This window comes from Herpailurus yagouaroundi, unplaced genomic scaffold, assembly GCF_014898765.1.
Source record: "Herpailurus yagouaroundi ecotype Mexico unplaced genomic scaffold, PumYag 159, whole genome shotgun sequence".
In the NCBI taxonomy this organism is placed as follows: domain Eukaryota; kingdom Metazoa; phylum Chordata; class Mammalia; order Carnivora; family Felidae; genus Herpailurus; species Herpailurus yagouaroundi.
The window spans coordinates 25,983,824-26,002,997 of NW_024412400.1; the positions used below are offsets into that span (position 1 = coordinate 25,983,824).

At 36.2% G+C, this 19,174-nt stretch overlaps 1 protein-coding gene across 8 annotated transcripts in view; it reads left to right on the top strand.

Moving 5' to 3' along the window:
* The window catches only part of ANKRD28 (ankyrin repeat domain 28), a 200,057-nt gene that overhangs the window by 142,176 nt on the left and 38,707 nt on the right, over positions 1 to 19,174 (top strand). For all 8 annotated transcript variants that reach the window (XM_040480133.1, XM_040480138.1, XM_040480134.1 and 5 more), the window contains 6 exons: positions 2,914 to 3,056; positions 6,352 to 6,564; positions 13,389 to 13,467; positions 14,385 to 14,499; positions 15,759 to 15,841; positions 17,673 to 17,736. In XM_040480133.1, the coding sequence (XP_040336067.1) occupies positions 2,914 to 3,056; positions 6,352 to 6,564; positions 13,389 to 13,467; positions 14,385 to 14,499; positions 15,759 to 15,841; positions 17,673 to 17,736 (697 nt within the window). The remainder of the gene's footprint in view (positions 1 to 2,913; positions 3,057 to 6,351; positions 6,565 to 13,388; positions 13,468 to 14,384; positions 14,500 to 15,758; positions 15,842 to 17,672; positions 17,737 to 19,174) is intronic.

Below are 19,174 nucleotides of genomic sequence, written 5' to 3' on the forward strand. Positions count from 1 at the left end.
CCCCCTCCCTACCCTATGTTCACTCTGACTGTGAACCTCCATTGATATCCCTTTTATACACTCATCTTTTCTGTTGCTTTCAGTACTTTTAGCAATATTCAGCCAAGTTCTACCTCAAATCACCTTACCATGATGACTTTGACATAGAAAGTACTGAATAAATATTAATTACCTTGATTAGCAACTCATTCCCGAATTTCTTCTTAAAGCAGTGCATAATTTGAATGAATATGAAATAGTATTTTTTTCTCCTTCCTTTCCTTTTCATAAAGACTTACAAATTCTGATCACAGTTCATTTTACTTATTTTTACACAGTCATGAACAAAAGAAAAATTCAGGGAATTTTTCAAGTAAAATCATGTATACTATATATGTCCAAAGAATGCCATTTTCTAAAACTACACCTAGACAAATTACATGAAATCTAGTCTTCCTGGTAGCATAAGTCTATAAATTGACAGGGAGGACACGTACTTGTTCTGGCCAGGGCCACAATGTAGGTAGAACAAATATCATTTATTTCGTTCTGGAACTTTATTCCCTTTTTTCTTTTAAATAAGTCACCCTCAAACTGGCTGTGGAGAGACCCCTTTTTTCATATTTTCAGTGGCTCAGTTAAAGGAATTTATCCATATTTCTGAAATGTGCTTAAATAAGTATTTGTCAGTTTTAAAATTGTAAATTTGCCTATGCGTAGCCCCTTTTCAAGTTTTATTGATGTTAGGAGAAGTTCATACTTCCTGGCATCTACTAGTTTATATGTACAATTAATACGTTCTGTGCCATTTATGTGAATGATGTTTTGGTTTTGAACAGTTTTTCTAGTATGTTAGTATTATGAGCCTTTTAGTCTTAAACATCAAGAGAACTTTGTTTCTTTTTGGTGTATTAGTGAATAATATGCATTTGCCCAGTTGAAAAGCTGTGTTTATGTGTGAGGCTTCTAGGTACTGATTTTCACACATTACAATAAATGCAAGTAGCTGTCTTTCTAGAGCCATAGATCAAAAGGTAATGTGTAGTGAGTGATCTTTGGGTCAGGTGATACTCTTATGTGATAATTACATTTGATTTGGCACCTAATGATTTGATAGATATTCCTTTGGTTTTTTTCCTAAAAATATGGTAGAGATTTCTTATTGAGATGGGGCAAAAATAGCTGAAAGTATCCACTTTAGTTGGTAATTTACATATAAACAATTAAATCTACTTGATTCTTTGTGCATCTTATAATCTAGCCTAATTTTGTCAAGGAAGAGGGGCCTACGTTTGAAAGCCTCATTTTTATAGTTATTAACTTTACATATTCATTCCCTATGAAGGGATATAAAAAAATGGTGTCATGAACAATTTATTTAACAAATATTTGAGTGCCTATTTGTTTATAACACTGTTCTCAGCCCTGTGGAATATACCTTTGCCTTTGAAAATATATATTTGGGAAGCTAATACATAAAAGTAATTAGAGGCAATTAAATAAATAATGATTCAAGTTTAAGAACCATCAGAAGGTATTATATACTTATTAGATAGTATTTACAGGTATGTAGTGCTTTTGGCTTATAAGGCTTCTAGGGAAGAGAGATAACGGGGTTGATCAGGGAAGATGGGAACTGATGTGGGCCTTCAAGGGTTAGTAACAATCCTTGGAAAGAGGCATCCAAGCAGAACATTCCATGCAATGAAGGAATCCCATGAACAAAGGCACAAGGATGGGAAGCATTATGGGAGGAGGAAAAAGAACTGTATAATCTAACCTGATAAAGACCAAGGAGATATAAAAAGAGAATAGTGGTTCTCCTTCTTTCTGGACACATGTCCCCCTTCCTGGCCTCCTTGTATGGTATGGTGGGGCCTGGTACTAGTTCTGACTAGTGAATTGATAGCAGCATCACCTCTGGGCCAGAGCAGTTAATCGCTGATTCAAGATAGATTCTGCAGTCTATTCCTCCTTTTGGTACTGGCTGGCCACATGCAAGGTGGTATCAGCTATATGAACCTGGGTCCTTGAGTGACTGAGCAGAGCCCTCTGGCCAAGCAATCATGGTGATGATGAGAAATAAAACACCACTGAGATTTGGGAACTGATTTTTAACCACAGCACACATAACCTAGCCTATCCTAATTGATACAAAGGTGAATAACAAACTAAGTTGATTAAAGACATCTGGTGGAAGTAATAGGGGAGAAGAAGTCTTTAACCACATGTTCTAAAGAGTAACATTTTAAAGAAACCCAAGCCCATGTCACTCCCAGATTTTCAAGTATAAGATTCCAATAAGGCAGAGAAACATAAACTTATGTGTTATATCAGACATAAAAAGCTAACTTCAAAACTTGAATGTGTTGGGGTGCCTGGGTGGCTTAGTTGGTTAAGTGTCCGACTTCAGTTCAGGTTATGATCTCATGATTCGTGGGTTTTAGCCCCACATCAGGCTCTGTGCTGACAGCTTGGAGCCTGGAGCCTGCTTTGGATTCTGTGTCTCCCTCTCTCTGCCTCTCGCCCGCTTGCGCTTGCTCTCTCTCTCTTTCTCTCTCTCGCGCGCACACACACACACACACACACACACACACACAAAAGTAAATAACATTTAAAAAAAAAAACAAAACTCGAATGTGTTAAAACAACCTTGAAATCAAGATCTAGACAAACGGAGGGTTATAGATTGTAAGGTTGTCACCGGATAAAATACTAAATACAGTAGTTTTCAATTACTTACCACTGTCAAGATTTATTGAAATTATCTGAATACTTCTTTTTCCTCCATCCTTTCTCTGGTTATAACTTGATTTATTGGTGACTTATTTATTAATTTGCATTTTTACGTTTTTTTAAAAGATACCCACGATTATATTTCATATTTTCCATATGCTCCTCTGCTTTTATTTTTTCTCTTAAACACATTTTCAGGTCACATCGAAGTAGTGAAATTACTTGTGGCACATGGAGCTGAAGTGACATGCAAGGATAAGAAGTCTTATACACCTCTTCATGCAGCAGCCTCTAGTGGAATGATCAGCGTGGTCAAGTACCTTCTGGATCTTGGAGTTGATGTAGGTATATAGATTGGGCAGTATAAATGAAGGAGGCATTTTATATGTTTATGATTACCTCGTTGGCAGAATTTATTTCAAACTTAAAAGATAATTTTATACAATAATATTTGTCTTTTAATTAGATATTTATAGTTCTTTACATAATAATAGTGCACTAATATCTGATCATGTAATTAGTCAAAGTATATTAAGAGGTAAAGTACATTCCAAAGGGGAATGGACGGTGCAGGTTTTTCTGCTTCATATTTCAAGCCCTGTAGCTCCATTTTAGCCATGGAAATGAGCAGATCAGACACACCTGGATTATTTTTCCTAAATGGCTGGGTTTCTACTGTTAGTCTTACTTGCTTAGTAGTTAGTCTAGTATTCCCATTAAATGACTGTAGCAGTTCACATTACAAAATAATGGCAAGAGCTAGGCAGGAAAACTCAAGGCTTCTTGCCCATCAACTATAAGTGTTCCTTACTGTATAAATCTGGTTAGGAGGGTTGTTGCTTTATCAGAATGTATTTGATTTCTGAATTGAGATAGCTAAGAATGCCTGTCACTTTCACAGGCCATCCTTTAAGCACTTGTGCTTATATACCTCTCTTAGTATATTTGTTTTAGGTACAGTTTTGACAAACTCATCTGATTGTTCAAAATAGATTAAAAAGAGCAAATTAGAAGGGAGCACCTGGGTGGCTCAGTTGGTTGAGCATCTGACTTTGGGTCAGGTCATGATCTCACGTTTTGTGAATTCAAGCCCCATGTCGGGCTTGTTGCTGTCATTGTGGAGCCTGCTTCAGATCCTCTGTCCCCAGCCTCTCTCTGCCCCTCCCCTGTTCAAGCTCTTTCTCTCTTGAAAATAATTTTTTTTTTTTAAAAGAACAATTTAGAAGGAGAGAGAGGGTTAGGCTCTGCCAGAGGGAGGTGTTTTATTTTTTTTATTATTATTTTTTTTAGTTTCACATAAAATTTATTTTTTTTAATATTGTATATAATTTATTGTCAAATTGGTTTCCATACAACACCCAGTGCTCATCCCAACAGGTGCCCTCCTCAATGCCCATCACCCACTTTCCCCTCTCAGTTTGTTCTCAGTATTTAAGAGGGTCTTATGGTTTGCCTCAGAGGGAGGTGTTTTAGATCAATTATAAAAACAATAAAACGTAAATGGTAGTCTGGTTGGACAAAGAATGCAAGGCAGAATTGTGGAGCTGAGTAGACTCAATTTAAGGATTATATGAAACACTGCCTGAAGCAAGCAAATAGTTACTAAATGTGTCAGGATTGTGAGAAGTTGCAAAAATCCTAATGTTGTTAAGTAGGGTGGTGTAGAGTATGAACAGATAGAAGTTTTATTTCAGCTCAGCAATTCTATAGCTCTGTTTCACATCCATTCTAGTGCAGTTTTTAAAATTTCTTTTATTGACAGTAAAATAACATTTGTAAACCATGGTGACAGAGCATTCTTCAAAATAAGTGGTCAGACTTAGAGCTGTTTAGTGACATGTGGCCTCCAATTGCATAATTTATTAGCTTCCCAGGGCTGCCATAACAATTTACCATAAAGTAAGGGACTTAAAACAACAGATTCAATCTCTCAAAGTTCTGGAGACTGAGGGGAATCTATTCCATGTGTCTTAGCTTTTGGTGATGAAATCTAGGTACTTTGACCAAAGTTAAGTGTTCCTTTTTCACTTCCTTCAGTTTCTGTTCCCAGAGATTTCAGAAAAGAAAATGTAAAATAGAGTTGTGGTAAGTTGGGGCCAACTTCAAAGTTAGAGGGCACAGTCTCCACACAAGACCACCCTTACTTCCAACCAACTACAAGTTTGGAGTGTTGCCCAGAACTACCTTGGGGTTTGATAATTCACTAGGGTTCAAAAAATTTACTGAAAACTATTATATCCATGGTTTATTACACAAAAAGATACAAATTAAGATCAGCCAAAGGAACAGACACATAGGGCTGGGCCCAGGAGTATTCTAAACACAAAGCTTCAATTGTTCTCTCCTGATGAAGTTAGGACTCCCTACTCTCCTAGCATCAATATATGAGAATATGCTCATGGTATTTGCCAACCAGGAAAGCTCACCGTAGCTTTGTTTTCAGAGGTTTTATTGGGGCTCCATTACGTCAGTGTGATTGGTTGATTGATCAATTACCCACATGGTTGATTTCAGTCTCCAAGTCCACTGATAACAGAGAGCGCCAAAGCTCCCCCTTCTCCTCAAATGACACAGTTGGTTTATGTGGCATGGTCAGATCCTGCCCTTACACTATTGACTGTGGCCAAACCTATTCTAAGATCCAGTGTAGCCAGCTCCCACCCTAAATAAAGGACCCTTCTATCAAGTATGCCATAGATTACCTCCCAGAAGACAAGGGCAAAGGCCAGATGTCTCTTTGGACAAAGGTCTGGTTCTTTACACAAAAGCCATATAGAGGCACCTGGGTGGCTCAGTTGGTTGGGCATCCAACTTTTGATTTCAGCTCAAGTCATGATCCCAGGGTCATGGGATTAAGCCTCCATCAGGCTCTGGGCTGAGTGTGGAGCCTGCTTAAGATTCTTACTCTCTCCCTCTGCCCTTCTCCCCCACTCACATGCTTTCTATCTCACATGCTTTCTGTCTCTAAAAAACAAAAAAAATGAAAAAAAACTATAAAGCATTCACCTATTTTATTAGAAACAAAATGAAAAAGAAACTTGAGCTGCAAGAATTACTTCTCAACATTGAGCATATTCGTTTGAACACATTCATTTTATTACAGCGTCAACATGTAAGGCTGGAAAATATCTATACTCCAACTTTGTTGCAAAAATGAAGTAGAAAAAGATGCCACTCATTGTTTAAAATCTTAATCTTCATTAACAACTTCAAGTGAAAAGATTAAAAATATGCATGTTATTCAGTATATCTCAGAATTTTCAGTTTGCATTAATTTGTCATGATTCTTAGATTTAACTCTTACAACTGTACCTTACTTTGAAAGCTTTTAGAAATACGTTTAGTTTTCGTTTTCCTAAAATCTCTCTCTCGAAATCATTGAATTTTGTCATGAAGCAGACATTGTATGTATAAATTATATTCCTTGAATGTACAAAATCTATTTCACACCAAAATGCTTTTGTGAATATTCATTATTTTAAAAGAACTTTATGATTATTAACCTTATCTGTGTATTTATCCTTGTTTCTCACTTTAATAATTTGATTGCAACCACAACAGTGCTAAAATAACCTTCATTCTTGAAGGAAGAAGCAAGACTGCTTCATAACATTGAGATTTTTTTTCTTCCAATAGATGAATGAACCAAATGCCTATGGAAATACACCTCTTCATGTAGCCTGCTATAATGGACAAGATGTTGTAGTGAATGAACTTATAGACTGTGGTGCTAATGTAAATCAAAAGAATGAAAAAGGATTTACTCCTTTGCACTTTGCTGCTGCATCAACACATGGAGCGTTGTGTTTAGAGCTTCTAGTAGGCAATGGGGCTGATGTCAATATGAAGGTATGAAATAAAATCAGAATCCATACTGTAGTATTTAGGAGTTGGGTGTTTAAAACAATATCGATAACAAATACCATTCAGCAATAAAAAGGAACAAAATACTGATAGACAAAAGATCACAGGTGAATCTTAAAAATATTATGCTGAGGGGCGCCTGGGTGGCGCAGTCGGTTAAGCGTCCAACTTCAGCCAGGTCACGATCTCGCGGTCCGTGAGTTCGAGCCCTGCGTCAGGCTCTGGGCTGATGGCTCAGAGCCTGGAGCCTGTTTCCGATTCTGTGTCTCCCTCTCTCTCTGCTCCTCCCCCGTTCATGCTCTGTCTCTCTCTGTCCCAAAAATAAATAAACGTTGAAAAAAAAAAAAACTTAAAAAAAAAAATATTATGCTGAGTCGGAGCGCCTGGGTGGCTCAGTTGGTTGAGCGTCTGACTTCGTCTCAGGTCATGATCTCACGGTTTGTGAGTTCCATCCAGCCCCACATCAGACTCTGTGCTGACAGCTCAGAGCCTGGAGCCTGCTTCGGATTCATCTCCCTCTCTCTCTGCCCCTCCCCTGCTCATGCTCTGTTTCTCTCTCTCTGTCAAAAATAAATAAACATTAAAAAAAATATTATGCTGAGTCAAAGCCTTACACAAGACTATACATATTATTCCCATTTATATGAAGTTCTAGAACAGATGAAATTCCATCTATATTGGGTTCCAGATTCTGTAGTGGAAATAAAACAGTTGCCCCTGTGAGGAGGGATTGATGAAAAAGGGACACAGAAGAACTTTCAGGGGTGATGATAATATTCTATATTTTGACAGGCTTTATATTATATAAATAAGCATTTGTCAAAACTCATGAAATAATACATTTAAGATTTATGTGCTTCATTGCTTATAAATTTTCCCTTAGGAGGTAACACACCAATATGATGTTGAACCCTAATTAATGATATGCATACCAACCTATTTAGACATATCTGCGACTTTTGAAAAACATGAAATAATTGGGTGGATGGCAGGGTGGACACGCTGGTATATGATGATGCGCTTATAGTAGAATATTAGTGATAGAATTTAGGTGCTATGTATATGGGTGTTTACAGTAATCTTTCAACATTTCTGTTTTCAATTTTTTTTTCAATTTTATAAAAATTGAAAGACCAGTATCAATGTGTTACATGTAAGGAATAGCTGGTTTTTTGTTTTTTGGTTACAGTTACTTTTAGGAATGAGCATTTGAATTTTGAAATACGTGAGAATTCTAGAGCCCCGATAAATGTACTGTCAGTATATAATTCTATGAGAAGCCACATGCAGCCACAGTTTTGAACATCACTACTTTATAATGTGTAATCGTCATTTTGATTTTTCCAAGATATTCTCATTGATTCTGTGTTAATTCATCAGTTCATTGTTTGAGTATTTGCCAGTCCATATCTTGTGTTATGAAGAAAAGAAAAGCACAAAAAAAATTGAACTGTTTCAGATTAGCGAAAACATTGAACCTTGAAATGTGTTTTTCAGAACTTTAATTTCTTAAGATTTCATCTTTTGTGGGTATGATGAGCCAGTGTCCTTCAGACTGGTAGAGAAAAGAATCCATCTTCTTATGTCTCTTAACTTTAGATAAGCCTTTAGTGATGCCACTGACTTCCTGTCTGACAGCTGCAATAGCAGCAAGTCCATATATAATTAGGTCTTTGCTCTATAAATTACTCTCTCAGCTACAGGACAAAATTTATGCGTACTATACTTAAGGAAGGAAAGGATATGATATAAGGTATCATAAAGAACTCCTGTTATATATATGCTTAGGTTTATTTTTTTATTTTTATTTTTTAAATGTTTATTTTTCTATTTTTGAGAGAGAGCAAGCAGGGGAGGGGTCGGGAAAGAGGGAGAGAGAGAATCCCAAGCAGGCTCCGTGCTGTCAGCACAGAGCCGGACATGGGGCTCGAACTCATGAACCTGGAGATCGTGGCCTGAGTCCAAGTCAAGAGTCAGATGCTTAACCGACTGAACCACCCAGGCGCCCCCTATATGTTTAAATTTAAAATACCTGATATATGTTTCAAGTTTCCAGTTCTCAGTCATATTACATACTAAAGTTTTTTTTAATCATCTAAAAAATTACTAAAAATTTTTGATAATAAATTTGAACTCCTTGTTTTGGTTTGAAGAACTCCTGCTGTTTGGATAATTGGGGACCACAACAATATTTAAACATTTGTGAAGGAAAGAAATTTGTTAATTGTTTCCTCAAAAGCCTAGTAATATTTTTTAATACAGATTAGTTCTTAACATACCTCAAAAGATCACAACTGATTTTTTTAAATTTTTTTAATGTTTGTTTATTTTTGAGAGAGAGCGCGCGCACACGTGCTTGCGCACAAGTGGGGGAGGGGCAGAGAGAGAGGGAGACACAGAATCCGAAGCAGGCTCCAGGCTCTGAGCTGTCAGCACAGAGCCCGAAGTGGGGCTCAAACTCATGAACTGTGAGATCATGACCTCGAGCCTAAGTCGGATGCTTAACTGACTGAGCCACCCAGGCGCCCCACAACCAAATATTTTTAGTCTCTGTGAGATCTGTTTATGATCAAGTGACTATAGTTGAATTATCTTTTGTGTGTGAAATATTAAGGATCATGGCTTACCTATATCATTAGCTGTGACACATGTTTTAGTTTCTGTTGTGCTGTCTTTAAGGGGTAAAAATTAGGCTTTTTATTCATACAATGCCATTTAGACATGAATATTGAATATAATTTGATGATAGATCACTTGATTCATATGTCATTGCCTATGTAGCTGACTCTTAACTCTATTTGTGATTTGTTTTAACTCTGTTTTCTTTTGAAATATAGAAATGAGAATTGGTCCTACTTGAGGCTCACTTACAGTGTAATGCTTAGACCAATGGTCCTATTTGAAACTACCTCTTTATTGATTTAGAAAAAAACCAATGGTGGATTTTATACACCACAAGGGAATTTTTTAGCAAAGCAATTGAGATGTGGTGGTTAAGTAGATTTTAAGGCAACAACCTATGATGTTGGTTTAGAAATAGATTTCATAGGGGCACCTGGGTGGCTCAGTCAGTTCAGTATCTGACTCTTGGTTTTGGCTCAGGTCATGATCTCACGGTTCATGTGATCAAACCCGCATGGGGCTGCACACTGACAGCACAGAGCCTGCTTGGGATTCCCTCTCTCCCTCTCTCTGTCCCTCCCCCCCAAAACAAATAAATAAAAGTTAAAAAAGATAAAAAGAAATAGATTTCATAAAAGTTGCCTTAATCTTGCCTAGGGATGTACGACATCCCATTTAAATGCAATTGTGCAGCTATCTTCTCGCTAAGTTCCATTGGAACACAATTCCCATGTTGTTAATGACTTCTAAGGTACCTTCCAGGTCTGAAATTATATAAAAATTATTGATAGCTATGTGCTTTCAACCAATAAGAATGTATATTCATTCAAGAATATATCTTCATTCCAGACACCTGTGTTTCCTATCATTGCCAAATATAGTGCCTATCAAATTGTTGCTTGATTAAGAAGCTAATAAGGCTTTGACACTTGCCTTACATTATAAAAGATTCTACTTGGTGTAGCCCTCATATTCTCTGTATCAAGTCATCTCTTTCTCCATTTTGGTGTTTCTGTCCCTGATCAACTTGTGGATGACTAGAAATTGGAATGTGAATTTAGGCTTGAAATTATTCAGTTATTCATTTATAAGTTTTTAAATCGGCTGTCTTTCAAAGTACTGCATAGAGATAAAGTGAATGGAGTTTAAAAAGCAATATAGGTCTGGTTTTTTTTACCTTGCTTTACATGAGCCCTACTGTGTTGATTGTATCACTGAAATGTGTATCTTCCCACTTAACCTTATTCTTAAGAATAAATATTGGTCAGATAAAATACCCAAATATTTTATTTAAAACTTAAATCTAGGAAGTAGTATGTGTGGCTTACTTACTGTTGTTGCTGTTTATGGTCACCTGTGAAACCAACTCTTAGAATGTTGGTAGATCTTTTTTTTTTGTTTAAAACTCCTAATTTGATTCTCAAATTAGTTAAGGTGACTTAAAAAAGAAATTTACCCATTGTCTCCCCAATTCAGAGGGAAATAAATGTGCCCTCCCCCTTCCTAACACGGCTTATGGTAGACTTTTCAGTTGGTAATCTGAATTTTTTTTTAGTATATTTGGAATACTTTTTATAATCAGTAAGTATATAGAAAGTAAAAATGTTAATCCAGTGCCACCTATAGCCTTATAGTATATAGTAAAGGACTGCATACTAGCTATGAGACCTTGTTACATTTCTTAACCCCATGGCCTATAAAATCAGGTCAGTAGTATGTAACTCATAGGGTTTTGAGAAGAAAATGGCTAATGTATATGAAATATTTTAAAACTGCCTGAAACAGGGGCGTCTGGATGGCTCAGTTGGTTAAGTGCTGGACTTAGGCTCAGGTCATGATCTCATGCTTTGTGAGTTTGAGCCCCACATCGGGCTCTGTGCTGACAGTTCAGAGCCTGGAGCCTGTTTCAGATTCTGTGTCTCCCTCTCTCTCTGTCCCTTTCCTGCTCTCACTCTCAAAAATAAATAAAGATTAAAAATAAATAAAAATAAAAAATAAAACTGCCTGGAACATAGTGCTTACTATTTATGTAAATGTTAGCTATATTTCAAAGTTCATCATTTTATGCACTCAAAATATATATTACAGTTTAGTTGTTTTTTTTTTTTTACTTTGTTTTTTTCTTTTGTTAAAACATGTCTGTCTATAGGTAAAAATTAACATTACAAAATTAAGATATGTTGGGGTGCTTAGGTGGCTTAGTTAAGCATCCAACTCTTGATTTGGGCTCAGGTCCTGATCCTCCCAGTTGTAAGATCAAGTTATGCATCAAGCTTGTGCTGACAGCACAGAGCCTGCTTGGGATTCACTCTTTCCCTCTCTCTGTCCCTCCCCTGCTCGCACACTCTGTCTCTCTCTCAAAGTAAAGAAACTTTAAAAAATCAAGATATGTTATATAGGGAACATTTTGAAAAGATACTACAAACTAGAATCCCTTTATTAAAATGCTTTGGTACTTTTTGTTTTGTTCTTTTCTGGTTGAAAGAATAACAACTGGTACATTGATAAAAACACCAAACATAACAGACACTGTTATGTTATATGGGTGTTTTACAAAGATTATTCTATTTATTCTGTACCACAGACCTATGAGGTAGAGGTAATTTGTGTCCACTGTCAGTCAAGAAGTGAAGGCTCAAGACGGTAGGCAGTTTCTCCTAAATCTTGCTGTGGTAACTGGAGAACTGGGATTCAGCACAGGTCATTGTGACTCCAGAGCCTACCTTGTTTGCTTGCTTGTTTTGTTTTGTTTTCCCTCCTGTGCACACACTGCCTGCAAAGGTTTGAAAGTTCTTTGAGATAAATTGCCAATTGGATGGCTTGTTTGCTTGAAAAAATTGATATAAAATTATGGAATCAAATATATATAAGTAATTATGAAGTTCGTCTAACACTCCATTATGACAGGAGCATTTCTTAAGGAGATCTGCATTATACAGTTTTAGTGTAAACTTAGGACACTTGCCACATTTAAGTTTGGAAGAAAAAATATATATATATATATATATAAACATACATACACACACAGAAGGTATGCTGAGTATTGCTGAAGGATTAGGAATTGCAAAATATTTTCTTTCCTTTGTAACAGTCATATTGCATGTTTTGACAAAGTCCTTTCGAATTTCAGAACTTGAATATTAAATACATACATGCACAGCCAGTCTGATTAATTTAAGTCATTTGAGAAAAAAGCTATTTATTATCAATAATTATGAACAAATTAATAAAGTGTTCTAAATGAATTATAGTGGTGGAGTTAATTTAGATATTCATTTTTTTCTTTATTGAGGAGGGATTTAGCATTTCTTAGAATGAAAGAATTGTAGCAATGTGAATTTTTGAAATGTGGGAAACACATCCTAGCTGTACCACTACTGATTATGTGACCTTGGTTGAATCATTTAACATCCTTGTGCTTCAGTTTACCCACCTATGAAATAGGAAAGATATTAAGATTACACCATATCTACCATGCATAGCTTTTTATAAATGGTAGGTATTGAGGGTTTTTTGTATATTTGTGCTTTATAATATCTGTACTTTAAAAAAAAAAAATTCTTGGGGCACCTAGATGGCTCAGTCAGTTGAGCATCTGACTTTGGCTTAGGTCATGATTTCATGGTTCAGGAGTTCGAGCCCCACGTTGGTCTCTCTCTGTTGGTGCAGAGCCCACTTCAGATCTTCTGTCCCCATCTCTGCCCCTCCCCCGTGTTGCACATGCTCGCTCATGTGCACATGCTCTCTCTCAAAAATAAATGTTTAGGGGCACCTGGGTGGCTCAGTCAGTTAAGCGTCCAACTTCGGCTCAGGTCATGATCTCACCATCCATGAGTTCAAGCCCTGCATCAGGCTCTGTGCTGACAGCTCAGAGCCTGGAGCCTGCCTTGGATTCTGTATCTCCCTCTCTCTCTGACCCTCCCCTGTTCATGCTCCGTCTCTCTCTGTCTCAAAAATAAACATTAAAAAAAAATTTTTTAATAAATGTTTAAAAATTAATTAATTAATTAAAAGTTCCTAATTTTGAACAGCTTGAACTGTTCTGCCTCCATAAACTTGAACTAAACTTAATGTTTGAGTAATAGTTTTACAAAATAAAGATGTGAGAGGACATTCAGAATAAAACTAAGGATTACATATGACAGATGTAATAATAATTTTAAATCTCTTTTATTTGATTATTTCAGAGCAAGGATGGGAAAACCCCACTGCACATGACTGCCCTCCACGGTAGATTCTCCAGATCACAAACCATTATCCAGAGTGGTAAAAAGTATTTCTGTTTGTTTTTTTTCTTACATGTAGTAAAAACATCCACAAAATGAATGGTATTGTGGAATTGTTATAACAGTCTATATATTTTTAATATTTGATTTCAGATCTTATGAAAATCAAATAATAAAGAGTACAAAATGCCATGTATATGCATCTTTCACAATTTGTTTTCCATTTATTTTCATTTTGTTTCCCCTGAATTATAAATTTAATTTCTCCAGCAGTTAGTGTGGGCTTTTTTGAAGCATTGCTGAATAGAAGACTTTGCCTTTCCATCGCAGTTTGTATTACACGTTAACAAAACTCTGTTGCATGTATCTTTTTTCCCCCTTTGAATGTTTTGAACTATTTTTAGGATTTTCATTTATTTTCTGAATTTATATTCTTTTGCATTTGAAGTAGCACTAGCCAAGCTAAACCTTTAAATAAAAACTCTTCAGTACATTACTTTAGTGTTTGCCAAGCCGTGTTCCAAGCAACTGTTAGTAGTCCTCAAAATAATAGCTGTTACGGTTCTGCAAAGAAAAAGTAGTAGTTTCATGATCAAATAATTCCTGAAGCATTGCTTGCAATCTTGATGACACATGGAGTTTGCACATTAAAGCTCTGACGTCTTGCTCTAAAGAAATATGTTTACTTCTGTTTTAATACAGTGGTTTCCAAACTTACTGGACCCCAGAACCCTTTTGTCATTTTAAAATGTTAAAAACGTATGCTTAGTTTACAAAATTGTTGTAAGTGTAAGATCTATAACTGCAGTGCCTGGCCCAATAGACGTCCTATGAATGAACTCTAGTTAGATCTCTATATTCATTAGTTTATGCTTGAATAGTGTTTTATGTTACTTTCCACGTAACAGATACGACTTAATATTAGTCCACTATCTGATGGTATGCTATTTATTGCAGGAGCTGTAATCGACTGTGAGGATAAGAATGGAAACACCCCTTTGCACATAGCAGCAAGGTACGGCCATGAGCTGCTAATCAACACTCTTATTACAAGTGGTGCTGACACTGCAAAGTAAGTACTTAACATAGCGTTGATAGCTGTGATGACTGGGAAACACAGATGGCAGTGAATTGTAGTTTTCTAGATATTTCAAGTAGAACTGTGGATTTTGTGCCCAATATGGTATTCATTGCTTGAGCTTTTTCCCCTTTGTGTTGATGATGTGCTAGAATAGATGTTTAGTATGATTTCATTTGGTAAGGCAGCATAGTGTATTTTTATGTTTTTTTTTTTACCCCAGTTCATTCTAGATTATGAATAATAAGCAGTTTTGGTTAGAGCTCTTCATTGTTTTGGTCTAATTACTTGTAATCTAAATGTAAATAAAAGACCTAAAAATGTTTATATGCTGAATGCTTTTCCTTTTCATCCAAATACTACTACCTGTAGGTCTTTTGCCCCCTCATTTGGTGGGAACAGCTTGCTTTGTCTGTTTTATAAAAGTTTCTATAAAAGATGTTGTTAGAAAGATGGATTCTCTTGCATGTTCTGCAAAAGTAAATATCCTACTGAAGTTGATGTTTATCATTCCTTTGTGTGCCTTTATATTTTTATTACATTTTATTACATTTATATATATTCAGTAACATGTTTTAAACCTCCTTGTAAACTTTCTGTAACTGTGATGCCACTGTACACTATTTGCAACTTTTTTGATTTAGCCACGTAGATAAAATTCAGGCTTTTTCTTCACATTTCTACAAATACCTCTAGTTTATTCATTTTATAAAATGTAATTATTTATAAAGAATTCAGTTTATTCATTCGACTTATTTGCAAACATAAGTTGCTTCCTATTTTTTATTGCTACAACAATTACTACAGTCAACATTCTTGAACGTTTTGTGTTGTGATAATGATTCTCAATAAGAGTGAGGCAGGGGGATTGAATTTCACACCCTAGGCCAATGTCCAGAGACATTTTTGGTTGTCATAATTTGGTAGAAGGATGTTACTGGCATCTGGTGTGGGTAGAGACCAGGGGCACTGCTGAACATCCTGCACGCACAGGATAGCCGCCACCCCACCCCCCACCCCCCCACATCCAACAAAGTTCATCAGGACAATAATGCCCTGGTTGAAATATCCTACTCCTGGAGGAAAATTGCTAGATAATAAATAAGCTGCAGTCACATTTAGCCTTTTGCCACATTGCTCTTCAAAGTGTAAAAGTTTGGACTCATTATCTTTTCACTGTAGCTAGTTTCTTTGTCACTTATTTAAATGACTATATTATTCTTGTATTGAGGTTACTGTCCTACTTATTTTAGGCGTGGCATACATGGAATGTTCCCCCTCCATTTGGCAGCTTTAAGTGGTTTTTCAGATTGCTGCAGGAAACTTCTTTCTTCTGGTAAGTGGAACCATTGCAGACTGATTCTCCTTTTTTTTTTTTTTTTTTTTGTCTCCACGAAATCCCCCAAAATTTAATCTCTTTATCCTGCTTTCCCAAAATTACTTATAGATATGTCCAAATGTGAATCATTTATTAAGTCCTCTTAGAAGATGTTGGGTTCTTTAATTTTAACATTCAATTTTCTCTTCAGATCTGGGAAAGGTTTTATCTTTCAGGGATTTCCTTCTTTCTGTTAATGGGGGAATGGGTTGTAGAATATTTCTAGAGCAGTTTCTGTTCGTTGGATGGTAGTTTTCTTGTATTGTCCCTTTATGCCTAGAAACAGAGTATCTTCATTTGCATGCTCCTTTTTTAGGAGCTGATAGCCATTCTATATTATCTCCCAGGTTTGTGAAATTATCTATACCATATCTAATTACTGTGTTAAAATACCATAATCATAGTCCGTTTGAAACAAAACAGGGTCTATAGCTTTCTATAAATATTACAAAACTATGATCCTTATTAAATGCATAGAATTACTGAATATATATGATTTCATTGATTTTTTTTTTTAATTTAAAAAAAAAATTTTTTTTTTTTTTTAACGTTTATTTTTGGGACAGAGAGAGACAGAGCATGAACGGGGGAGGGGCAGAGAGAGAGGGAGACACAGAATTGGAAACAGGCTCCAGGCTCCGAGCCATCAGCCAGAGCCTGACGCGGGGCTCGAACTCACGGATCGCGAGATCGTGACCTGGCTGAAGTCGGACGCTTAACCGACTACGCCACCCAGGCGCCCCGATTTCATTGATTTTAAAAGATAGTCTGTTTCTCGGAGTGTTGAAGTTGAACATATTTTGTATGTTAATACGATTACCGAAAGAATTACGGGGAAGTTTCAGTGAAAATTAACATTTTGTGTGAGACAACACTTCTTTTTTCTTAGTAATTTTTTAAGTTAATTCTACTTTAAGTCTTTAAAAGTTTGTGTATTTCCACAAGTATTCACAAACCCATTTATCTATGAAAGAGAAGTCTAAAATTTCTCCTCAGTGTTAGAAATAGTCCATAGATAGCAGAGCACCTATGGCTTCTTTTAAAAACAACTTTACTAAGAGTTCACATAACATACATTTCACCCATTTAAAGTATATAGTTCAGTGTTTGTTGGTATAGTTGCAGAGATGTGTGACCATCACTAGAGTCGGTTTTAGAACATTCTCATCCTCCTGTTAGCAGTCAGTCCCCATTTCCTCCTGCCTCTCCCTAAGCAATCATTACATTCCGTCTCTATAAATTTGCCTGTTCTGGATAGTTCATAGAAATGGTCACCCAAGATGTGGTCTTTTCTTTCACTTAGCCAAATGTTCTCAAGGATCATCCATATTATAACATGTGTCAGTACTTTGTTGTTGTTGTTTTATTGTTGAAGAATATTCCATTGTATCCTGTGGCGCTTTTTTTTAGTGTTTATTTATTTTGAGAGAGAGAGAATCCCAAGCAGGCTCTATGCTGTCAGCACAGAGCCTGACCTGAGGCTCAATATCATGAGCTATGAGATCATGACCTGAGCCTAAATCAAGTATTGGACGCTCAACCAACTAAGCATTGTATCCTATGGCTTTTAAACAAGTATGCCAGCACTTGTCCTAAAACTCCCAGTCCTCTAGAGGCATCTTTTGGTAGTATTAGACATTATTAAGCTATTTTCAATAATTTTGTGCCTATTTGTAATTCAGTTTTGTTTGAGATTGTGGTGTATGTGATACTTGACATTTCTTGACTTAGAACTTTAGTATGAAGTAACATATCTATGATACTATATAAGATATATCCATTTTTACAGGATTTGACATAGATACCCCAGATGATTTTGGCAGGACCTGTCTACATGCAGCTGCAGCTGGAGGGTATGTTAACAAAATTTTTACTTTTTTTTTTTTTTTTAATTTTTTTTTCAATGTTTTTTATTTATTTTTGGGACAGAGAGAGACAGAGCATGAACAGGGGAGGGGCAGAGAGAGAGGGAGACACAGAATCGGAACCAGGCTCCAGGCTCCAGGCTCCGAGCCATCAGCTCAGAGCCTGACGCGGGGCTCGAACTCACGGACCGCGAGATCGTGACCTGGCTGAAGTCGGACGCTTAACCGACTGCGCCACCCAGGCGCCCCACAAAATTTTTACTTTTTAAAGAAGAAGGTAGTTGGTCGTGCCAGTTTTTTCTCTTCTCTTTGTTTCTCTTTATTAGTTCTGAGCTGCCTCAAAATAGAAAACAAACTGTAATAAGAGTGGTTTGGGAGAAGAAAAGTCCAGAATAGTAGAAAATGCTTTTTTTTAAATCTTCCACCTGAGTCATAAATTGTGATTGGGAGAGATGGAGCGAAACTGTAAAAGGAACTATTGCTTTCTATGAGAGAAAAATTATTTCTGGATAAGTGAAAAGAATATATGTCTTCAAATGAGAGCCAGCAAAACATTTAGAGATGTTTTGAGTAATATTAGTGTTCTTTGGGAAAGTATTTGGGGGTTTTTGGTCATAATTTTAGGGAAAAAAGTGTTGATGGTTTGTGTATGTCTTACCTCTACTCAGGGCTAATATATAGGAAGAAGAAAATTTGAGATTGAAAGATTTTGGACAAAGTTTTAAATACTACTCCTACAGGAAAATAGGCTGTTGGTTTGAATAAACAAGCTTCAGTTAAAACTCTTGGTCTCTGAAGCATGCTTCTAATCTAATGTTTCTGATCGTTTACATCCTAAATCTATAATAAGCCATTTAATTCATGATGGTTTGTCAAAAACATAATTTATAAGAATTTTATTCCTGATAATAATTCCTTAATAATTCCCAGTGGTTTCAGATGACAAGTGTGCTGAACCTGCCACTAGGTCAGTCTCAGTTCCAGAGATGGATTGTGAACTATTATGACTGGGTCCTCTTGTTCTTCCAAGGTCACCAAAGAATCTTCCAGTTAAAACCTAGCTTCCATGTTACTTGCCTCCACAGAGAGGGACAAAAGAAAACATGAGTATCTGATCACTTGGCAGTCACAGTTTTTATTGTAATGTAGTAAGTTGATGTTCTGGTTTTTGAAAATGAAATTATAGAAATATCCACACATGTACTCCCCTGTAATTTTAACTAAGGAAACATCTAAGCAATTATAGTATAGGAGAAAATAAGGAAAGCATCTTGGAATGTTATCTGTGTTACCAGGTTTAATTTTTTTTTTTTGCCCATTTTCATTTATTTTGGTATTAAAAAACACTTAAATTTAAACCATTCCATTAAAAGCATGTTGTTTGAAGTTTGTTTTAAAGGTTCCTAAAAACTCTCAGGAAAACTAC